The sequence below is a fragment of the Carlito syrichta genome, unplaced genomic scaffold (assembly GCF_000164805.1).
Source record: "Carlito syrichta isolate Samal-C Ts95f unplaced genomic scaffold, Tarsius_syrichta-2.0.1 Scaffold304635, whole genome shotgun sequence".
NCBI lineage: Eukaryota > Metazoa > Chordata > Mammalia > Primates > Tarsiidae > Carlito > Carlito syrichta.
In genome coordinates this window covers 665,637-689,525 of record NW_007248731.1, presented here as the reverse complement: position 1 = coordinate 689,525, position 23,889 = coordinate 665,637, and the positions used below count along the sequence as shown (strand labels likewise).

The 23,889-nt window shown below is 43.9% G+C and overlaps 1 protein-coding gene across 1 annotated transcript in view; it reads right to left on the bottom strand.

Moving 5' to 3' along the window:
• The window catches only part of ROR1 (receptor tyrosine kinase like orphan receptor 1), a 421,847-nt gene that overhangs the window by 159,501 nt on the left and 238,457 nt on the right, over positions 1 to 23,889 (bottom strand). Inside the window, exon 2 of the mRNA XM_021713621.1 lies at positions 22,350 to 22,421. Within this exon, the coding sequence (XP_021569296.1) occupies positions 22,350 to 22,421 (72 nt within the window). The remainder of the gene's footprint in view (positions 1 to 22,349; positions 22,422 to 23,889) is intronic.

Here is a 23,889-nt window from a genome sequence, read left to right as displayed (position 1 = left end):
CTCAAAAAATATATATATATTTAACACAGTCTGGATAAAATAGAGGCTACATTAAAATCCAATCAAAGTATCATTATTGAGTAGTAAAAATGCACATGTGATGTTTTAAGAAAGATGCTATGGGTCAGGCTCAGTGGCTCAGTCTGTCATCCCAGCATTTTGGGAGGTCAAGACGAGTGGATTGCCTGAGCCCCCGGGTTCGAGACCAGCTAGGGCAACTTGGCGAGACCTCGTCTCGATAATACATTTTAAAAAATTAGGCAGGAGTGGCAGCGTGCACCTGTAGTTCCAGTCACTTGGAAGACTGAGGAGGAAGGATCGCCGGAGCCCAGCAGGTCGATGCTGAGGTGGCCGTGAGTGTGCCACTGCACTACAGCCTGGGCTCCGGAAGGAAGGAAGGAAGGAAGGAAGGAAGGAAGGAAGGAAGGAAGGAAGGAAGGAAGGAAGGGAGGGAAGGAAAGAAAGGAAGGAAAGAAAGGAAGGAAGAAAGATGCTATGGACTGAGCTGCATTCCCCCAAATTTATATACTGAAGCTCTAACCCCTGATGTGAGTGTATTTGGAGATAGGAATTTTAGGAGGTAATTAAAAATTAAATGAGGCAATAGGGGTAGGACCCTAAACTGATTAGATTGGTGGTCTTATAAAAAATTAGGAGAGACCTTGCTCTCTCTCTTTCCCCCTCTCCCTGACATGTGAGGGCACAGCAGACAAGCAGTGATCATCTTATGGTGGCCAGGAAAAGAGCCCTCACCAGAAACTGATCCCTGCTGGATCTTTTCTCCAGAACTGAAAGAAGATTAATTCTGCTGTTTAAGTCATACAATCTGTGGTATTTTTTCTTTTAATGTCAGCCCTGGAAGACTAAGACAAAGGATAATTACAGAGGAGAACCAATGGGTAATGACCAAACAGGAGGGTGGGTGGGTATACTGATCAACTTGGTAGAATGAGGATGTATAAATGGCCAGGCTTTGGAGACAGAGATGCTCAAATATCAGTTTTCCTTCTTTATTAGTTGTGTGACCTTAGGCTAGTTTCTCAACCTTTCTATGCTCAAATGTCTTCTTTGTCAATGGTATAAAGAGACAATATATGTTGGGTGCCATTCACAGTGCCAGGCATATGAAGGTACTCTACAAATGTTAACAGATATTGTTACATTTTATCATTATATTATCATAACTAATGCTGGTCCCAAAACTAGTACCAAGCAAGACATAAGAGATATATGATGTTCAATGATCCGAATACTTCTTTTAAAAGTCCTCTAGTTTTAAAATGGGGCATTTTCTTTCTTCTTAATGTTCTCGGAGAGCAATTGGATTTCCAAGAATGTCAAGAATGAAAATCTAATTCTGAACAAGAAAACACTGTTTGCAGAAAAATAGCAGGAACTGTGAGAGAAAATGGACATGCGATTTTAGCATTCATGTGGGCTAAAGAGAAGGCACCTGGGGCATGGCCAGATGTTTCCTTGACCCATTTCCTTTTAGCAAGCTCCCATGCATCTTGTGATACCCAGCTCCAATGTCACCACCTCCAGAAGGCTTTATCCCCAAATCCTCCACTCCTTCTATTATATACCCACGTCATTTGGTCTTTTTCTCCCACTAGATTGTGAGCCTCTTGAAGATAGACAGATACTATTTATTTCTGTTCCTATCACAGTGTCTGGCATGTAGCTCAACAAGTGGTTGTTGGATGAATTAATGAGACACAGTAGGAATGCAACTTTAAAAAGTTTAGAGAAACCAGAAGATGCCGAAATCAATCTACAGACTCTCAAAAACAAAATCTTAAACTATATACATTTATGAGAGAGGCAGGTCTTCACACTGGCAACAAGACAAGCTATAATCATGATGGAGGTTCTGTCTACTTCCTTTTCCTGCCAACAGTCATATCAATGTCTTTGATAAGAATGAAATTAACATAAAACACAAAGTTGGGATGTTTATTTGCTAGCATCAAGTAATATGAAAAAGCTAGCATGTTCAATTATAATAGGAACAGTTCTTGGTGCACTGGAACACAAATGACCAAGTATACAATGAGAGATGATAGTTACACAATGAGAGTATGAGAAAAGAGAGATGTGGATAAATGGTAAAAACTGTGAGACACAGGAGATTTAGCTAGCTGTCAGGTCACTATAAGTCAACAATAAGATGATGCCATGGAGCAGCTGATAATTTGGGTTGCAGAAGTAAAAGCGTGAGATGAAGTAGCAGAAATAAAAATATAAAACTGGGCAACTCCTTCGGGTCTCCTCACACTGTAGGAGCTTTTCTGTCCTCTCAATAAATCCTGCTTTCAAAAAAAAAAAAATATATATATATATATATATAATGAAGTACAGAGTATTGTGTGCTCACTCTGGGAGACCATTTTTTATAAGGGAAGGATCTAGAAAACAAGCTAGGAGGAGAATAATGAAAAGAATGGAAACCTTAGCCAGAGAAAGAGGAGATTCTGTGGGTGCTACTGTTGTATGATAATGCACTGTCAGAGTCTTACATGGTCACCCCTCATCCTCATAGCAACCTCATGAGGTCTAGATGTCTACACACCAGATCTTTGACCTAAGAACAGACAAGAATCAAGAGACTATTTGTCATTTTATTCCAAAGTTCAAATCAGCTCTGGAACTAATGAAGACACACCTATATAGCAATAAGTTTCATAAAAGGTTGGTAGTATGACTATGACATGTTTATTCTTCCTGCTTCTTTTAAAAGCATTTACAAATTTATCTGGAGATGTATTTTGGCTTTCTTTTTTTTTTTTAGATTAGAAAATAGAGTTTATTTAGAAAGTAAATTAGAGAGAGAGAGAAAGAAGAGATTCATCTCCCCAAGATAGGCGAGAAGGCCAAAGCCAGGAAGCATGGCGAAAGTCATAGCTCAGAGAGCACATGACCACACCAGAGTCTACCAAGGCAATGGCGGTGATAGTCTGGAAATGGCCGGCTTTCTTTATTAAACGCTACTAAGGCTATAAAACACTAACTCAAACACAGCATACACAGCTTAGGAACATAAAACTAAAGAAAAACGTGAGTCATGATCAAGTCTGAAATGACCACACACAACTACTACTAAGGCAACGAGATTATGTCTATTTGCTCTAGCATTCAGCTTTGTCTGTCTTAAAGTTAGAATGTATAATAAATAGGAATGCTTGAATCTCCATGTTACACATGATAAAATGGTGGCTCAAAGAGGTTAAGTAAGTTACCCAAGGTCATACAGCTACTGAGTGCCAGGTCAGAAACTCAGGCCAATATGGCAGCAAAGTCCAAAGAACAGCTGGCGGCCACTTTCAGAGAGAAGAGAAAGTAAGACAAAAATAGTGAGAATGAAGACCAATTGGCTCCACATAAGAAAGACTTTCCTAACATTAGGTCTTCTTAAAAATAAGAATAGCCTAGTTTTGTATAATGTCACTTAAGAAAGGTTGAGATAAAAGGGACAACTACTTACGAGGCTTTAGAAGAATCGAGTCATGTATCCTCTACAAGGTTGAATTATATGACCTCTAAGGGTCATTCAGCTTGGATATTCTCTGAGTCTAGGTTGTGGAGAAAAGTTGAATCCAACATCAGATAAATTTGCCACCCTCTTATTGCTTAATTTGATTCAGACTTTGGAAAGGAAGTGATTACTTATGATACCTTCAAGAAAATGTAAGTGATTGTTTCTATCATCTTGGAGAATGGAGGACTTTTCTAAGCATGGCATCAAAGTAAAAAACTAAAAAGGACAAGATTGATAGATTCGATTTCATAAAAATAAAAACTTTCAGCCGGGCTCAGTGGCTCAGTCTGTAATCCCCGCACTTTGGGAGGCCGAGGCGAGTGGACTGCCTGAGCCCGCAGGTTCAAGACCCACCCGGGCAAATTGGTGAGACCTCATCTCTACAATAAAAAATAAAAAATAGCTGGGCGTGGTATCACACATCTGTAGTTCCAGCTACTCGGGAAGGCTGAGGCGGAAGGATCACTGGAGCCCAGAAGTTTGATGTTGGGGTGGCCGTGAGCATGCATGCCACTGCACTCCAGCCTGAGCGAAGGAGTGAGACTCCAACTCAAAAAATAAACAAATAAGCCGGGCTCGGTGGCTCAGCCTATAATCCCGCACTTGGGAAGCTGAGGTGAGTGGATTGCCTGAGCCCATGGGTTCGAAACCCACCTGGGCAACTTGGCGAGACCTCATCTCTACAATAAATTTTTAAAAATTAGCCAGGCATGGTGGTGCTTGCCTGTAGTTCCAGCTACTGGAAGGATGAGGCGGCAGGATCACAGGAACCCAGCTGGTCGAGGCTGCGGTGGCCGGGAGCGTGCCACTGCCCTCCAGCCTGGGTGACAGAGTGAGACTCCAACTCAAAAATAAATAAACAAACAAACAAACAAACAAACAAATAAATCAAAACTTTCCATGTTAAAATACACACCTAAACAAAATTTAAAGTTAAACTAGTAAAAAATGCAGATTTCAAATCAGTAACAAAAAAATACATCATAGTAGAATGAGAAAAAAGAAATGAGCATTCATTAGAGAAAAAATAGCCACTAAACACACAAAAAATTAACCTTAGTTATTAAAGAAATGGAAGTTAAAATAACAATGTCATACCATTTTTGCTTTAAAATTGACAATGACAATACAGTATCTAGTGTGGGTGAAGGTAGGTGATAGAACAGGTCATTCTCCCACCCTGTAGCTGGGGGTATAAATACGAAGAGAGATTTAAGAGAACACCAGAGAGTAACCACCAGGTGCGGTCCTGGGCCCTCTAAGGCATATTTCATCAACTATTATTTATAACAAGAACAAAACTGGAATCATTCTAACTTTTCAACAATAGGAGAAAGTTTCCATAAATCACTAAACACCTCTGTGAATGAGCATATCAATATGGCCACTAAAGAAGATGTCAAAGCCTGGGCTCGGTGGTTCATCCTGTAATTCCAGCACTTTGGGAGGTCGAAGCAAGTGGACTGCCTGAGCCTGGAGATCGAGACCCACTGGGGCAACTTGGTGAGACCTCGTCTCTACAATACATCAAAAATTAGCTGGGCGTGGTAGCATGTACCTGTAGTTCTGGCTACTTGGAAGGCTGAGGCAGAAGGACTGCCGGAGCCCAGCAGGTTGATGCTGGGGTAGCCATGAACATGTGTGCCACTGCACTTCAGCCTGGGCGATGGAATGAGACTCCAACTCAAAAAAAAAAAAAGATGTGAAAAACATTTAATGACACAGAAAGAGGTTTGTGACCATTGTTAAAAGACGAATGCCATTTACGAAAGAGAATGCCTTGCCATGGTTCCATTTAGGTAAATATATTCATAAAAAAAGACTAAAATAAGCTGGGCTCGGTGGCTCAGCCTGTAATCCTGTGCCTTTGGGAGGCTGAGGTGAGTGGATTGCCTGAGCCCGTGGGTTCAAGACCCGCCTGTGCAGCGAGACCTCATCTCTACAATAAATCAAAAAATCAGCCGGGCGTGGTAGCGCATGCCTGTAATTCCGACTACTCGGAAGGCTGAGGCGGAAGGATCGCCGGAGCCCACCAGGTCGAGGCTGCGGTGGCTGGGAGCGGCCACTGCACTCCAGTCTGGGCGACAGAGTGAGACTCCAACTCAAAAAAAAAAAAAAAAAAGGCTAAAATAATATATGTTAGAAGCTTATAATTTGGCTTCATTCCATTTTCCAGATTTTCTACAACATATATGTTTAGCTTTTGAAAATGCTTTTAAATGCAGTTTTAAAAAAAAGAAAAGATTTAAGGATAAGGGCAATAAAAAGGTACAAGCCTGCTTCATCTAAAGAGTTCCAAGCAGCTGAGAGCCATCTCCCTAACAGAAGTTTCCTGCTTCAACTGGCCCTGAGAAAGAGGACTCAAATGGGAACTGGATTCTGAAGTGGACTTCCAAGATCTACCCCAGGCCTTCTCCAAATCCCCATCTAGGCAGGATGAAGGCTGCTGAGGGCTGAGAGGGCACTGGTTAGCAGGAGTAAATGGGCTGGAGGGTTGGACTAGGGTGGGCTCCTCTGACTTGAGGCCGGAGTTAGCACCCTTCCAGTGGTCGGCACCTAAGTGGCACTCATTTCAAGGCCCGCATCTCAAGGTTGGCTCAGGGTTTACCTGTGCTCTGGGACAAAAGTTTGATTCAACTATCATCAAGAGCACTTGATTCCTATTGGGAGTTGTTAGCAGACAGAGGTCAGACCCCAGCAGAAAGACTTTCTCTAAGCTCTTGTCTCCAATGCGTGGTTGCACATTAGAGTTTTCCATGACCTCACCCTTTCTTCCAGCCCTAGCCCAAAAATTCCCTTTTACCTGAATAAACTTTATTATGAAGTAAAAAGACAAAAACAAAACACCCATAAATTAAAACAACAACCAGCAATATTCACAACAGAAAGCACAGTATCTAAACACAATTACCAACATTTTACCCGCTATGCTCATAGTTCTTTTAACACACATGCCTGGTAAGTAGTTAGAGATTATTTTACATCAACCAGTATTTTTTGATGTAAAAATAAAGACTAGAAAAACACATTCGAGTAACTTATAGTTTACAAAGCACAATATTATCATATTAGGATCTGGAAACGACTTCTTCAAAATGATATTTTTATTCCTGGGTAACAGCCGAGAACACTAAGTCCAGAGAGGTTAAGTGACTGCCACAAAGTTCCATTATTAGTTAGTGGACATGCCGGGGGCTTTACTCAGTATAGGGGCTGTAAGCACTAACAAAAAGCAGTGAGGAGATGTCAAACTCATTTTTGTAGCCCTGACAGAACTAGCAGTGCAGAAGAATAGCATGACAAAAATCGTATAAATGTGACTTTGTTTTTTTGGGGGGGGTTGGTTTTTTGAGTCAGGGTCTCACTCTGTCACCCAGGTTGGAGTGCAGTGACACGATCATGGTTCAGTGCAGTCTCAACCTCCTGGGCTCAGGTGATCCTTCTGCCTTAGCCTCCTGAGTAGCTGGGACTACAGAGGTGCGTGCCACCACGCCTGGCTACTTTTTGGGGAATATTTGTAGAGAAGGAGGTCTAACTATGTTGCCAAGACTGGTCTTGAACTTCTGGGCTCAAGCAATCGTCCTGCCTCGTCCTCCCAAAGTGCTGGGATTGTAAGCATGAGCCACCTCTCCCGGCCTCCATGTGACTTTGTTTATTTAGAGTTTTCTTATTTTTGTTTTATTTAAGCAAAATCCATATCACATAAAATTAAAGTGAACAATTCAGTGGCATTTAGGACATTCACAGTGTTGTACAACCATTACCTCTGTCTAGTTTGAAAACATGTCCATCACCCAAAAGGAAACCCTGTGCCTGTAAAGTGGTTACTCCTGTTCCCGTTCTACCTAACATCTAGCAACCAACCTGTTTTCTGCCTGTATGTATTGACTGCTTCTGGATATTTCACAGGAATGAAATCATACACATGACCTCTTGTGTCTGGCTACTTCCACTCAATGCAATGTTTTCAGGGTTCATCCATCTTGTGGCTTGCATCAGAATTTCATTCCTTTTTATGGTTAAATAATATCCCATTGTATGTTTATACCACACTTTGTTTACCACTCATCCCACGGACATTTAGGTTGTTTCACCTTTTGATTATTCTGAATAGTGCGGCTATGAATACGTGTGCACGTGTATTTGTTTGTGTACCTATTCTCAATTGTTTTGGGTATATATGAGTTTTCTTATTTTTTGTGTATTTTTTTCCTGATTATAAGAGTATGTGAAATTTAATAAAGAAAATATGAAAATTAAAGGGAAAACAAAAATAAGAAAAATCACCTAAGGGCAATTAAGAATATCCTCTTTCAGAAAGAATATTCTATTAGCTAATAGGCTTATAAGTCCTTTCTTCTTTTCCTTCCTATAAACACAGAATATTATTTTAAAAACAGGTAGTCATTGAGAATATGAACTTCGTAGCTAGGAAAGCCTGGATTTGAATTTTGGTTCTGCCATGTATTAGATGAGTCACTTTACCTCAAAAGTGTTTTCTTGTCCATAAGATGGACATAATAGTATTTACCTTGCAGGGTTTTATGTCACATTAAGTGGTGCTCAGAAATGTTGGCTATAGGCCAAGTGTGATGGCTCACATCTATAATCCCAGCACTTTGGGAGGTGGAGGCGAGAGGATTGCCTGAGCCCAGGGGTTTGAGATAAGTGCAAGCAACAAATCAACAATAAATCAACAAATTAGCTGGGCATGGTTTTTGCACACCTGTAGTTCCAGCCACTTCGAAGGCAGAGGCAGAAGAATCGCCTGAGCCCAGCAGGTTGAGGCTGCGGTGGTCATGAGTGCTGCACTCCAGCCTGGGCAACTCAAAAAAAAAGCGTTGGCTATAATAATACTTGCCACATAGGAATGTGCTAACCCCACCAGACAATGAAGTTTGTGAGAAACGAACTTTGTGTTTTCATCTCTGCACCATCAGCACAGTACCTGGCATACAGCTGGCAATTAATAAACGAATGACTGAATATAAGTATTGGCGGAGGTAAGGAGGTTGAAAGTAAAATCCTGGGAAGGATCTTTGGGAAGAATCCAGCTCTCTGAGTTCAGAAGACAAGAAAAGACCATGGGTAGGAAATTCTTGCAGGTTGAATCCTAAACAACTATATTTCAGTGACCAGAGTTGGTCAGGTCCGACTTTGGGCCTGCAAGTAATGGAATTATTATTATTAATTATTGCCAAAAATGGTCAGAAAATAAGTTAATCCTAGTTGCAGCAATTGGGGCAGAGGCTAGGAGCTCTCTGTGGAGATTGAACTCCCTAAGCCACTTGGGGCATTTCTTCAAAGCAAATAAGCATTTGATGGAATAAACCCAGGCAAAGAGATGTTTAAGCATGGGGCCTTGGCAGGCGCTGCCCTGAAGTAATATAGCTTGGAACTAAAGAGATGATTAGTGAGCTTCTCTTGGTCTTACAGGAAATCTTGCCTGGCATAGGAATGCAGAATTCCAACCTTGTCTGAGAGAAGTTCTCACACACTCTACTGCCTCAAAACAAGGTCTGTAATGGGCTATAGAGCTCACTGTCTGCTGAGGGTCTTACTGCCTTCTTCCTTTTTTGGATCCTTATCCCCAAATAAGGGACCTGTCCTATCTGTGGGCCAACTTCTGGAAGCTTAGGAGGGCTAATGTGGAATTGTAGGCACTCAAACCCTCAGGAAACAGGCCAGAGAGAATGAAGGCTGGTCCTACCTCAGGTGGGCATTAACTGGGCCTAGCCAGGGTGGATGTGAGCATCCTCTGTTCTGGGATAAGTCTCATATTTTTCACACTTCTCTGTAGTACCTAGCACTGCTGAAATGAAAGAATTTTCAATATATCTGTGTATGTGAAAGAAGCTGAAGTATTTCTTTTCCTCTAAATTATGGAAAATCCAAAGGCAATACTGTTTCTGTCTTGTTCATTATTGTACTGTCATCACTCAGTATATGCCTTGCTCATGGTAGATAATCGATAAACATTTGTTGAGTAAAAAATGAATAGAAGGCATTTTAGTACAAACTTCCGTTCAGTTTAGAGGCAATATAATATATTGGTTAAGGACGTGGGTCTGAATTCTTGATTCACTCACTGCTTTGTGACTTTGGGCAAGTTGCTTAAATGTCTCTTATGTTCCTGATGCTACTGTAACAAATTATCGCAGACTTGGTGGCTTAAAACAACAGAAGTATGTTCTCTTACAGTTCTGGAAATTAGAAGTACAAAATGCAAAAGGGTTACACTCCCTCTGGGAACCCTGGAGTGGAACCAAACCAATTCCTTGTCTCTCCTAGCCTCTGGGGGCAGCCTCCGCATTCCTGAGCTTGTGGCTGTATCACTCCAAACTCTGTTTTCGTTCCTAGCAATGCTTTTCCTCTGTGGGTCTTTAGAAAATCTCCCTCTGTCTCTATCTTAAAAGGATACTTGTAGGCACTGAGGGCCCACGTGGATAATGCAGGATGAGCTCATCTCAAGATCGCGAATTTAATTACACGTGCAAACACCCTTCCCAAATAAACTTAACATGTTCCAGACATTATGACATGGACTTACCTTTTTTGAGGGGGGGGTCACCATTCAACCCACTATTTTTCTCTAAAGTTCAATTTTTCAGCTGTAAAATGGACATACTATCTCTGAGAATTATTATTAATTAAATAATTTGATAAGTCATGTAAATTACCTCACATGACTTGTGGCACATCAAAAGCCCTCAACAGACGGTAGTTATTTCATGGGGAAGGGAGGTATTACTCCCAATGGCCATAAGAAGAAAGTGATGGTGTCGTGCCAACACATTCAGGCATTAAAAAAATTCGTCAATATCAATATCAATCTATCCATCTTTAAATTTATTTAATCCATGCTGGGGCTTGAGCTCAGCTGACTCATATATGTCATTACATTCTGTGCTCACACAATTTTCAAGAACCTGGGGTTAGCCACAAAGCTTAAATATAAACCAAAGACTTCTCACTCCAAGCCCAGGTCTTTCACATATTACGTCAGAAAATTAAGGCCAGAAGCGGAGAAAGTTCCAAGTGCCTATGTCTGGATAAGTCACTTGTTAGAATATTATGGAAAGAGTCCAACTACAAGGTGAACTGGCCTAGAAGAACTCTCAAGCGTGGTTCTCAAACTGTGTTGCTCACTACAATCACCCGGGGCGCTTTAAACTCTCTCAAATCACAGACTGCACACCCAGACCAATAAGATACGGGGGGTGGAGGAGGGAAAAACCGACCCAGGCTATTAGTAATTTTTAAAATTCCCCAGGTGATTACAACTACAGCCGTGGTTAAAAACTACTGCTTTATCACCGGTCCTCAAACTTTAGTGGGCATGAGTCACCTGGGTAGATGGTCAAAATGGGAGTGGCTTAGGGTCTAGCCTGTTTCAATGAACCTGGGTCTCTCCAGGTGATTCTAACATTCATCAGAGCTTGAGGACAGTCACTCAAACTAGGTCTCAGCTCCCATGTTCTGATTTTTACCATTCATTCATTCATTCATACACCTGTACTAGGTATTAGAGATATAAGGAGGCATAAAGAAGACATAATTTCTGACCTCAAGAATTTCACAGCCTGGCTCACTGTTCTTATCCTTCTCAAAGTCCTCTCCACATTGCTTTTCCTGGTTGACCGTCCTGCTTGAATGGGAGACCCATGAGGGCTTTGCTGGAAACAAGCAAGCTCAATAAATATTTCTTGCATGAGGGAAAAAGAAGGGGAGGGAGAAGGACAGGAAAAACATGTATGCAAATAAGTATCACCTAGCAGTGTGGTGGGGAACAAGGTATGATTATCAAAGGGAGAAGGAGAGGTCAGGAAAGGCTTCTGGAAGTGATAAAGTCTAAGTGCTTTTTTGTTGTTGTTTGTTTGTTTTTTTTGAGTTGGAGTCTCACTCTGTTGCCCAGACTGAAGTACAGTGGCTGCTCCCGGCCACCACAGCCTCGACTTGCTGGGCTCCAGCGATCCTTCCGCCTCAGCCTTCCAAGTAGCTGGAACTACAGGCGCGCGCTACCACACCCGGCTAATTTTTTGATTTATTGTAGAGATGAGGTCTCGCCAAGTTGCCCAGGCAGGTCACGAACCCGTGGGCTCAGGCAATCCAAAGTCTGAGTGTTTAAGGATGATAAAAGGTTGGGGAGGGTATGCTCACCGTAGCAAACAGCAAATTGCACAGATGCTTGAAATCGGATAAGGAGAAATGAGCACTTTGGTTTTAGAGCATAACAAGCAAGGGTGGAGGAGGAGGAGCAGTGGAAACTGAGGCAGGAACCAAACGGTAAAACACTTTGTATGACCTCTCTTCCTCTTCCTTTAGTCAAGTAGGCCTAAGTCCAAAAGTCCCTGCAAGCCTTTTAGCAAGGGCTGGCTGTGGGCCCAGGACTAGAAAGGCCCTGCATGGTCCCTGTGAGCAGGACCGCAGTCCACAGGTGTCTGGAAGCACCTCGAAGTCAGACTCCAAGGTCATTTCGGAAGTGGGTGCACCGGGAGGTTCTCTCAGCGGGGGACAGGTTTAAATGCAAACTAAAAGACATACTGGTTAGAAAAAAGGCAGCCTGGGTAACCAAGAAACTCTTTCTCTGCTGCTTCCTGATTATTTATGAGTCCAAAAAATGTGACTTGTCTTAGCCAGGAATCACCAAAAATGGTACCAAGGAAGTCAGGAGCCTGAGACCCATGATAGGAGGCAGATAAGCCTCTATCCTGTTTCTAAACGGTAAAAACCAGAGCATAAACGTCTCTAGGGCTGTTCGATTGCTCCTCTCCCTGGACCAGGGCAGCAGTTGCAGCAGGGAGGATGGAGCTGGGGCTCTGCACTGCTCCACACAGCCACGCTGGCCATCTGCAGAGCGCCCCGGGGCCTTGTGCCTCTAAGGTGAATGTCCCACCAACAGCAGCAGACAGGAAGCAGAGAGGAGAGACCCTGTGTGGTGAGGTGCCGATGACAAGTCGCTCCCCTCTGAGCAGGCTTTCAGGATGGACCTTTATGGATGGACCATAATGGGTCATTTTCCCTTGGTGTCACGACGGAAGTCCATAGCCCTCATCTTGGGAGTTCCTTTCCGGAAAGTCGGTAGACTGGTCAAGTCAAGGGGATTGCCAAGAGTCCGGGAGAGAGTTGCTGGGTTGATGGAGAGCTGAGTTCCATGTCCCATGCTTCCATGCCAGGTTCCAGGCAAAGGGAACAAGAGCTTGTTGTCAGCAAGGGACAAAGCAGGCACAGCACAGCAGGCAAGAAGTTCTCCGCACACACCCGAGCCCCTGCTTTCCTATCAAGGTGTTCCTCTCATCACTCCCAGGCCTAGACCAGATTCTTTAAAAAGCTGCCGTAAAGGAAAAGGAAACAAACCGTGGAGACTAGCTTTGAGTACCAGGAGAAACTTCTCTGAGGAGAGGACAATGACACCAGGACCCGAAGGAGGCAAGGAGCAAGGGCAAGAGGATTCTGGAGGAAGGAGGAGCGTGTGCAACCTGCCTCTGCTCAGAGAGCTTGGCTCACTGGAGGAAATCAAAGGATCCCAGGCAGCTCAGGAGACAGAGCAAGATGAAGACAGGCGATGGCTGGGTCGTCAGGACCCAATGTGAGGGCGCCCAGCTTGTTACCCCAAAGCTGGCATTTCCTGACTCGTTCTGTGGTTCTCTTGCTGTTGTCTACACAAACCATTATCAAATTGTAATCCCTCTGAGCTTTGGGCTTTTAATCCACATGTTTCTCCACAGAAGGGAGATCACTCTAGATACTGCCTTTCTCCAATCAGAGATCAGATTATAATAAGTAATGATAATCCCTCAAACATAAAAAAGTTATGTATTTTAAGGCATTATACACACACACACACACACACACACACACACACACACACACACACAGTTTTTAGAAAAATTTCTCCTAGAATTTAAAAGCCAGGATGTACGTGGTCCAACCATTAAGTTCACAAATTCATCCTAAAAAAAGTGCTACACACCTCGCTGCTGAATATCACCATAGTCACCTTTGAAGTCCTGGCCTTGGGAAGCTATGCACCGATGCCAGTGACCAGTCCACCTGTCAAAGCAATTTTGGAACTCTCTTTTCTGGAATGACCATCAGAGCTGTTGTCGTCTTATACTTGATGCCCCGGATATCATCAGAATGTCTTCCTTTCAATAGTTCCTTTATCTTCAGGTAAAGAAGGAAGTCACTGGGGCCAGATCAGACAAGTAGGGAGGGTGTTCTGATACAGTTATTCGTACAGCGCTACCAAAGCAAGCACACATGGCGAGTTCGTGACCTCAACTGTCAGACCCCCGCAAAGAATGACGACAGCTCTGGTGACCATTCCAGAAAAAGAGTTCCAAAATTTCTTTGATGCATAAACAAGGCGCTGGCGTCAGAGCATAGCTTCCCAAGGGGAATATCATTGCTGTGATATTCAGCAACAAGGTATGTAACACTTGTTCTAGGATGGCTCACGAACCTAACTGTTGGACCTCGTCTATGAGAACATGTCCCCAGCTGCAAGGAGGAGGCACAGGTTAGGAGGTTTAGCCAAGGTTCCAGCTATTGTTTCACGACAGTGGTATGATCCAACAGAAATATAACATGAGCACACATGTGAGTGAGACGTGTTATTTTAAACTGTCTAATAGTCATACGAAAAAGGATCAGGGAAATTAATTTTAATAAGATCTTTTAATTCATTCAATATATTAAAATACCATTATAGCATGTAATCGATGTAAAGTTAATAGTAAGATGTTTTGTTTTAGCCGGGCTCGGTGGCTCAGCCTGTAATCCCGTGCCTTTGGGGGGCTGAGGTGAGTGGATTGCCTGAGCCCGCGGGTTCGAGGCCCGCCTGGGCAGGCGAGACCTCATCTCTACACTAAAATCAAAAAATTAACCAGGCGTGGTAGTGCACGCCTGTAATTCCAGCTACTCGGAAGGCTGAGGCAGAAGGACCACCGGAGCCCAGCAGGTCGAGGCTGCAGTGGCCGGGAGCGGCCACTGCACTCCAGTCTGGGCGACAGAGTGAGATTCCAACTCAAAAAAAAAAAAAGATGTTTTGTTTTTTATATTAAGACTTTGAAATCCAGTGTGTTCTACACTTACACCACTCCTCACTTTGGAGTGGTCACATTTCAAGTATCTGACAGCCACAAGTAGCAAGTGGCTACCACTCTGGGCCACACAACACTGCAGTCTCAAAATGGGTAAGGCAGCCGACATAAGGATTAACTTCTCCCCTTTTATAGGTGGAAACACTTAGGTCCAAAGCTTAGTAGGTCACTGACCTACAATAGAGCTGAGCTGGGTCTAGAACCTAGGTTCCTTGTCAAGGGCTCTTTCCCCAGATAGTACTTCTCTCCCCTTGGGAATAAGAAGGGAGGGCCAAGAGAAAAACCAATCATGAGCATCGACCTTTGCTAGGGGCTGAGATGGGACTTTATACTTCATTTAACCCTCACAACAACCCTTACAAGTCATATCACTTCCCCTATTTTCCATATGAGGCTAGAGGCTCCAATTCCAAGTGCTTTAGTAGTTGGTCATGGAAGATGATATGTTTTCAAGAAAACGATATATTGGCCGGGCTCGGTGGCTCAGCCTGTAATCCCAGCACTTTGGGAGGCCGAGGTGAGTAGGTCGCCTGAGCCCATGGGTTCAAGGCCAGCCCGGACACCTTGGCAAGACCTCGTCTCTACAATCAATAAAAATTAGCCGGGTATGGGAGCGTGCGCCTGTAGTTCTGGCTACTTGGAAGGCTGAGGTGGAAGGATCCCTGGAGCCCAGTGGGTCGATGTTGGAGTTGCCGTGAGTGTGCCATGGTACTCCAGCCTGGGTGGTGGAGCGAGATTCCAACTCAAAAAAGAAAAAGAAAAAAAGAAAGAAAATGATATATCAATATTAGAAAGATGTTGCTTAAGGCCCAAACCTGCCAAACTTGGATGGTCTTAATATAATAGTGATTAGATTGAATACCACACGGTTATCCCAGGAATTTGAGATGGAACATCAGGATGGATAATACAACGATGGATCAACAGTCCCAGGAGGTCTGTTCGTCAACTTGCCAAGTGTTATGGCAAGACTCAGGCCATCCCTACCTTCACCCGCTGCCATGGCTCCAGATATAGACAATTAGGAGCCCAACAAGATGACTCAGCTACCACACTTGGACTAGCTAAGAATCAAGCTTTAAGCAATAGGCCAGTCAATATCACTTAAATTGACTATGCATATGCCATGGACAAACCATAGAGAGGAAGGCCAGGAGAAAGCAACCGTTCCAGAACTAGAGAATCTTGATGGTGAGATGGGCTAAGGGGGTGAGTCTAGGGTACATCTGCCTACTGGGGCCATGCAAGCAGGTATCCTATCACAACACAGATGTGCGGCCCATAGACACGTTTGCTGGCCAGGAAAGCAGCCTTAGGTGATAGATACAAACAGTCCCATTCCACAGGTGAGCAGCGGGAAGTCAGCATCACAGAAACTCAAAAGCCCGTGCACATAAGAACCACGCTGTATGCTTCCCTACTAAAGCTCCAATCTGGTAAAGAAAGCCATTTAAAAAGGAAAACCAGGACCAAAATATGCCCAAATCTAGTCTGTCGGCACAGAGAGCTATTTGCAGTTGGAAGCAGGCCTCCGTATTTTTTTAAGCAGGAGGCTCCCTCCCTTTCTGCTACCTACGGGAGTAATTTCCAGTCCTTTCTCCAAAAGAAACATTTGGCTTTCTATAGAGAGCCTCTGAGACTTCTTGTGACTGAATATGGAAGGAGGGAAAGAGGCCCTCCTCACACCCACTCCAGCTCTCTTGTGGGGAAGCTGAGGTTGATCCCCTGCAGATCCATTTATTTTAGGTGGTATTTGGTTCTGAAGTATTTGTCCAGAAATTACCCCCATGAGCCATCAATAGTAGCTTTCAGCGGCTCTTCCAGGGTGGCCTTGTCTCTTTTAAATTTCATTTCCTGTTGGAAAGGATAGACAGGTAACTGCTTAATGCCAGTGACTGGACTCATTTAACAGAACGCTGGGACCTGGGCAAGGCTGGGAAGTGCAGTGGGATTGGCGGGTGGGACAGAGCGGCTGGGTGAGGAGGAAGGCATTAAAGTATCCCGAGGGATGATTTTATTTTACTGCTTCTCCGTGTGGGTGAACTCGCCCCATAGGAGGAGGGGCTATGGATGCCCAGGAGATGGTGAACTTGGCTGTCGTGCTGGACAGGGTCTTTGGACCAAACTGGAGGCCTTGGTGGAAATCCTGGCACTTCCCCTGGGTCGAGTCCTTTAACCCCCATGAGCCTCAGCTGCCTTTCTGTTCTAGCAAATGGGGTGGTGTGAATTTGGACTACGCACACAGCCTGCTTGGCAGGTGCCTCCCACCTGCTAGGTGTTCACCACCACAGCTGGGATTTGACACCAAATGATTTAACACGATGTTCTCTACTACATGTTTCCTACTGCATTGTGTTAAGAAATAGATAAGGCAGACCCTGCCTTTAAAGACAAAGGCAACTCAGTGGCACAGCCTGTCATCCCAGAAATTTGGGAGGCTGAGGTGAGGGGACTGCCTGAGCCCGTGGGTTTGAGATCAGCCTGGGCAACTTGGCGAGACCTCGTCTCTACAATAAATCGGAAAAAAAAAAAGTTAGCCAGGCATGGTAGCGCACGCCTGCAGTTCCTGCTACTTGGAAGGCTGAGGCAGAAGGATCGCCGGAGCCCAGCAGGTTGACTCTGGGGTGGCCGTGAGCGTGCCACGGCACTCCAGCCTGGGTGACGGAGTGAGAGTCCAGCTCAAAAAAAATTAAAAAATAAAGATGCAGGCAAAAAACATACTTTCAAGACAGGGAGCAAGGATTCTGACGAAGGCAGACATAGGCTAATAGGGTACCCCTAATTTGGGGGCACTGTTGACCTCATGGTCAATAGGGTTGATGGGAGGATGTGTCAACTCATCTCTCTTTCTAGAAGGTTCACCAATGCAGGAATACTGCCTGTCATATTCAGTACTATGTTCATGAGGGGCATTGTGGGAAAATGGGGGGTGAGGGACTATCTAAAGGGGTGCTTGAGTAAGAAGGAGTTAGCTACGTGAAGAATAGGGTTAAGGATAACCCAGTCAGAGGAAACTGCATGAACAAAGGGATATCTATGGGAATCAGAGGGAGGTTATTTTATTTTTTTTTTGAGTTGGAGTCTCACTCTGTCACCCAGACTGGAGTGCAGTGGCCGCTCCTGGCCACCGCAGCCTTGACCTGCTGGGCTCCGGTGATCCTTCCGCCTCAGCCGTCCAAGTAGCTGGAACTACAGGCGCGTGCTACCACGCCCGGCTCATTTTGATTTATTGTAGGGATGAGGACTCGCCAAGTTGCCCAGGTGGGTCTCGAACCCGTGGGCTCAGGCAATCCACTCACCTCAGCCTCCCAAAGGCACAGGATTACAGGCTGAGCCACCAAGCCCGGCTCAGAGGGAGGTTATTGAAATGAACGGCATATTAAGGATGGGGACTAGAGGTGAGATAAGAGGAGCTGGCGGGGTGAGACCATGGAAAACCTTGTTTGCCATGCTAAGAAGTATATTGCTTGTGTGGGTGAACACTCGGGCGTGGAAGGCCAGAGTGGGCAGCTCCCAACATGGGATGATTTTACAGGATCTAAAATCTCTACTCCAACCCTAAAAAAATGCCTGCCTTAACAGACTGCCAAAGTACCCATGATTTTTTTACTGTCAAGCCCAAAGTAACAACCATATTAGCCAAAAGCAACAATCACGTCTTACTCTAATGAGGATATCAGATTTGCCAGCCACATGGATGTTTACAACAACCTTGTGCAGTGGGTACTTTTATTATCCTGTCTTACAAACGAGAAGACCAAAGCAAGGCAAGTCGAGTGGCTTGCCAAAAGTCACACAGGAAACAGGTAGTAGAATCAGGATTCAAACCCTAGTAAGTCACTTTGGCTCAAACCATTCTCTAAATCACCATACTATCTCAAAAATCTGTCTTCCAGTTCACAATTTCTCTCTTCAGCTGAGTGTATCACTGTTTAACACATTTGATGAATTTTAATTTCCATATCTCTACCTTTGCGTTTTAGAATTTCTATTTAGTTCTTTTGAAATCTGTCTACTTTTTTTTTTTGTCATATTCTCCTGTACTTGTCCTGTGGGTTCTATTTCCTCTTCCACCATGAAAGATTTTAAACATAGACACTTCCTCAAGTTGGTCTACTGTCTTTCGTTTCTAAGGTGTGAACTTCTACATGTATTTTATTTGATGGTGCTTCCTAATGGTGGTTTTGCCCCCTCTCTTATGAGCACTGTGATTTTTAAAAGCAAACTCAACACCAGCAGGAGTTGGCCGCTGTTGTTGTTTTGTGGTTTTAATTTTGTCTTTGCCAGGTGAAGTGGGGGCCAAAGGAAGGCCTAAACCTTACCTGTACGATGACCACTTAGTTACCTAACCTTGAATTGTACCCACATCTTTAAAATTTTTTAAACAATGTCTTTGGTGGGAGACCCTCAAGCACTGAGATGTTGAGACATTTGTATGAGCTGGTTGTAGTTTTGCCAGTGTCTCCTAGTTGAATCAATTCCAGATCAAGTTTTTACATTATCTTCTTGGTCTGCGGCACATGCGATCCCTGAGAAGGGCGCCAACCCCATATCCATGTGTGGTACAGGCTGAAGTCGGGATTTCTCATGAGTGATCCCAATGGCCAAGGGTGATGAGTAGATTTCCATACCACATCCTCAGCAGAATTTTCCTTATTTCATACCTAGGCCAGTCATTCATTCTCACAGCCTGATGCAGGGAGTTTGTTTCCTGTAGTTTCAACTCACCCCCATGGAACACTGAAACTCCAGGCCCTAAAAAACAGACACACTTCTCAAATTTTCACAAGATCTTTGCCTTAAGTCCTCCTCACCGATTATTGCTCAGTCTTGAACTTGTTCTTTATTTTTGGAATCTGGAGATTTCAGTGTATAGTTCCACCAACATATCTCTGTGATGGAAAGGAGTGTCTCTTGAGGGTACAGTCTATCAAACTGACCAGAAGGCTTTGATTATGCATTTAGATGTCAGTTTTTCATGGAGGACAGGGGCCCTTGTCTGATTTGCCTTCATATCCTATTTCTTCCTATGGTTCCCTGACCAGAATAGGAATCAACAAGGTTCTGATTAATGAATGAATAATAAATGAATGAATAATAAATGAATTCATCAGCTTTCTTTTTCATTCTAAGTGGGAAGTAAAGACCATCTACCAGTTATCTTCTAGAAGAAGATGATATCAAGAATCCCTGGAAAGTTACCCATGCTGCCCAAACAAAGGAGTTTGGGGTCTGTCTTCATCTTGCCCAGTGGGTTCATACTATTGATACTCTTTTTTTGTCTTTTTGGGTTGAGGTCTCACTATTTCGCCCATGCTGGAGTTTAGTGACATACTCATGGCTCACCTTAGCCTTGACCTCCTGGACTCAGGCAATTCTTCCACCTCAGCCTCCTGAGTAGCTGGGACTACAGGTGTGTACCACTACACCCAACTAATTTTTTGAATTTTTGTGAAGAAGAGGTCTTGCTATGTTGCCCAGACTACTCTCTCTTTTTTGATGGGTAGCCACTTCTAATTACAGTGCTGGTCTGGTAGAAATTCCAAGTCTAGCAGGCTGGGTTCTCGACTGGTGACTCTGCTGCCTTTCTTAGCACATACTGATGCCTTTTACAGCCATCACTGATATCTGATCGGTAATAGGCACTGTGCAATGGTACAACTGTTCTGTTGGTGCCATAAAAAGCCAGTAGAGTAAGTTCATGTACTTGAAAGCACCTAGTGGCCGGGCTTGGTGGCTCAGCCTGTAATCCTAGCACTTTGGGAGGTCGAGATGAGTGGATTACCTGAGCCCAGGTTTGAAACCAGCCCAGGAAATTTGGTCAGACCTCGTCTCTACAATAAAAATTTATTAAAAATTAGCTGGGTGTGGTAGCTGCACCTGTAGTTCCGGCTACTTGGAAAGCTGAGGTGGAAGCATCGCTGGAGGCCAGCAGGTCGATGCTAGGGTGGCCATGAGTGTGCCACCGCACTCCCAACCTGGGCAACAGAGTGAGACTCCAACTCAAAAAAAAAAAAAAAAAACACCTAGCATAGTGATGGGCACAGAGTTGGCATTAAGTTAGCATTTAGTGTTCTTTATTTCTTCTCTTTTGTTTAAAAATTCTATAAATATTTCTTGAAAATCTATTGCCTGGTGTTGTATTGGTGTTGGAGATGGAGAGGAATAACACGCAGTCCCTATAATCCTTATTTAGAAAAAGAATGTCCGAATCAAATTTGACAATAGAAAAAAATGTTTCTAAATGTTCTTTGATGTAAGGTAAAAAGACACCTCTCTTCATCCTGCCATCCTACAGTACGTCATGAAATATATAACCAGCAAAATAACCCCGCCTATTGCTGCTTTATAAAAAATGCAACTTCCACTAAGCATATTAGCAGAGTAGAGACAGCTGATCATAAAAGATCATTTTTGACAATGACTTTTGAGCTCCTTTTACCACTGTACTCTCAGAACCTGGAACTGTGCCTGAACTAAAGTAGAAACTCAGTAGGTTTGTTGAGTGTATCTGCACATAAATGTATGGATGTGGCTTCTCGTTGTGACTTGTCATTCCACGCGTATTCCAATGAACAAGCCTCCATGTTAGATTTTGTGACAGAGACAGGAGGGAGGGAGGGAAGGAGGGGAGGGGGGAGGGAGGGAGAGAAGGAAGGAAGGAAGGAAGGAAGGAAGGAAGGAAGGAAGGAAGGAAGGAAGGAAGGAAGAAATCCTACCCACAAGGGATCCTCTAGGCTTAAAGGTGAGATAGACAGGTATCTAAATCATCATGATATAATACATAGAAGGCAAAGAGAAGAACAGAGAAAGGTCTGTGGGAGTTTCAGAGAGGGAAAGGTCACTTCCTGCTGGAGGGATTAGACAAGACTGTGGCTAGCATAAAATTTATGCTTGGTCTTAAAGGGGAAGTAACTTGTTGTCTTGCCGTTGGGAAGAATGGGTATTGGCAAAAAAAGGAAAGTCAACCCAGGTGAAAAGAGAGAGAGACAAAAGCAAAGAGGCAGAGAAGCACAGGACTTCTAAGAAAACACATGAATTTGGTTGGAGTTACGTAAAAGGGGAATAAAGGGAAAGAAGCCTGCAAAGGTAGGTTGAGGCGGATTGCAGGGGCTTTAACGTGACCTGATTTACCACTGTGGGACATAGGATCTCTATAAAGTAGCCAATGCTTAGCATATGGTGGGACTTAATTAATGCTAACTAACAACGTCCTAGCAGGAACCTGTTCCCCAGGTGCACACACGAAGCTGCCATCTGTATGCAGAGGCAATTACAAACATTCCAGATATTCTGTCCTGAACTCTGTAAACACATCAAATGCTCATTGTGAAAGGTCACCCAGCAAACAGCTCTGATCAATTCAGGCTTGAGCCTGATTCAAATCCCCTAAATAAGATCCACTAGAAGTAGTGTCAGGAAGGTCAAAACGACCCTATTTCACATCTTGAAGCATTTTTACCATGTGGAACATTTTATAGGAAGACGGGAAAGGACAGAGGGGGGAAAAAAACCCCTTTCTAGAAATAACAGAATTCCGAGTAATTCAACGTTAAATGACCACAAAGTAACCTGGGGGTTTATTTTGGCCCCCACCTCCTTCTAGTGATCTGAAAAACAGTTGATTTCAAAGAAGGTCACGCCTGGATTAAAAACGGAGCCTCACGCCTCCCTCCTCGCCTCCCCTGGGTGCCCCCACGGTGTACCTTTGTCGAGCTCACTTGAAATGTTCCATGATGAGGTAGGCACTAACTCAGCAGTGACTGACGACTCCGTTTCTGAAAAGAAAAAGAAGGGAAGGGAGAGAAACAAGGGCAATATTAAAAAAAAAAAAGTAACTTGTGGGCTGGTTAGAAGCATTTCCAAAGGGCCTGCCTTTTCCTGCGATCCCGGAGGTGATTAGACTGGAAGAGCGATGCAGGTTGCCAGGAAGAGGCGCCTGCATTTCAGAGGCCTTCCAAATGAACCCAGACTGATCTGAAGACGTTTGCCTTACAACACTAGGCTTGAAAATTAAAATGGAAAAACCTCGTCGTAACCACAACAACAAAAAAGAAGCCTGCCAAAATGACCACCGCGTATCAAATGTTAAACTTTTCTTTTTCTTGTTGGGAGACCAATCTTAGAGACTAATATAGTCAGTAGCCTTCCCGTGGAAAATAAGAGCCATGGTGCTTCTGCTGCTGAGTTCACCAGTTGTGTCTGGAATTCGTGGCATTTTTGCAGACAGAGAAATTCCTTTCTCTGTATCGGAACTTTAAGTCAAGACAAATGGAAAGCTAATTATTTGAATAAAGAGAGTCACTTGTGATTAGCTGGGCATGGTGGTGCCCCTCCGAGCCCAGGAGGTCGAGGCTGTGTGTGGTAGCCACGATGGTGCCACTGCACTCTAGACTGGGCGACAGAGTAAGACTCCGACTCATAGAAAATTTTTGTAACTCATAAAAAGAGTCATTTGTAGTAACTACACTTTAAAGATAATTTTTAAAGCTGCCATAAATTAAAGCAAACATGCAAATCAATCATCTAAAGGACATAATATACCATAAATTTAAGAACTCTTCGATAATGGGCTGCAATATACATAGGATGTTTTTTGCTGTTGTTTTTGAAAAGTTAAGCCATCCTACTGTAATGGAGGTCCACTAACTTCTCACCAGACTATGTCTACATACACACATATATGCACACACTCAGAATATCATTAGAGAACATCAGTGCTGGGTAGGATCTTGGAGGACCTCAGGCATACAAGCTGTCAATTCCCCTCAACCCCTCCACTGCTGTCCCCCCTTCAATCCAATGCAGGCATCATTAATCAATAATGGCTCTTTCTTTTTTTTTTTTTGAGTTGGAGTCTCACTCCGTCGCCCAGACTGGAGTGCAGTGGCCGCTCCCGGTCACTGCAGCCTCAACCTGCTGGGCTCTGGCGATCCTTCTGCCTCAGCCTTCCAAGTAGCCGGAATTACAGGCGCACGCTACCACACCCGGCTGACTTTTTGATTTATTGTAGAGATGAGGTCTCACCAAGTTGCCCTGGCGGATCTCGAACCCGCGGACTCAGACAATTCACTCACCTCAGCCTCCCAAGGCGCGGGATTACCAGCTAAGCCACCGAGCCCGGCTAATAATGGCTCTTTCTGTCTATCAAGCCTGGGATCTGCCGTACAGTCTTGTCAACACAGTGTTCCAGATAGCCACTAAATATGAGTCTGAGCCGGGCTTGGTGGCTCAGCCTGTAATCTC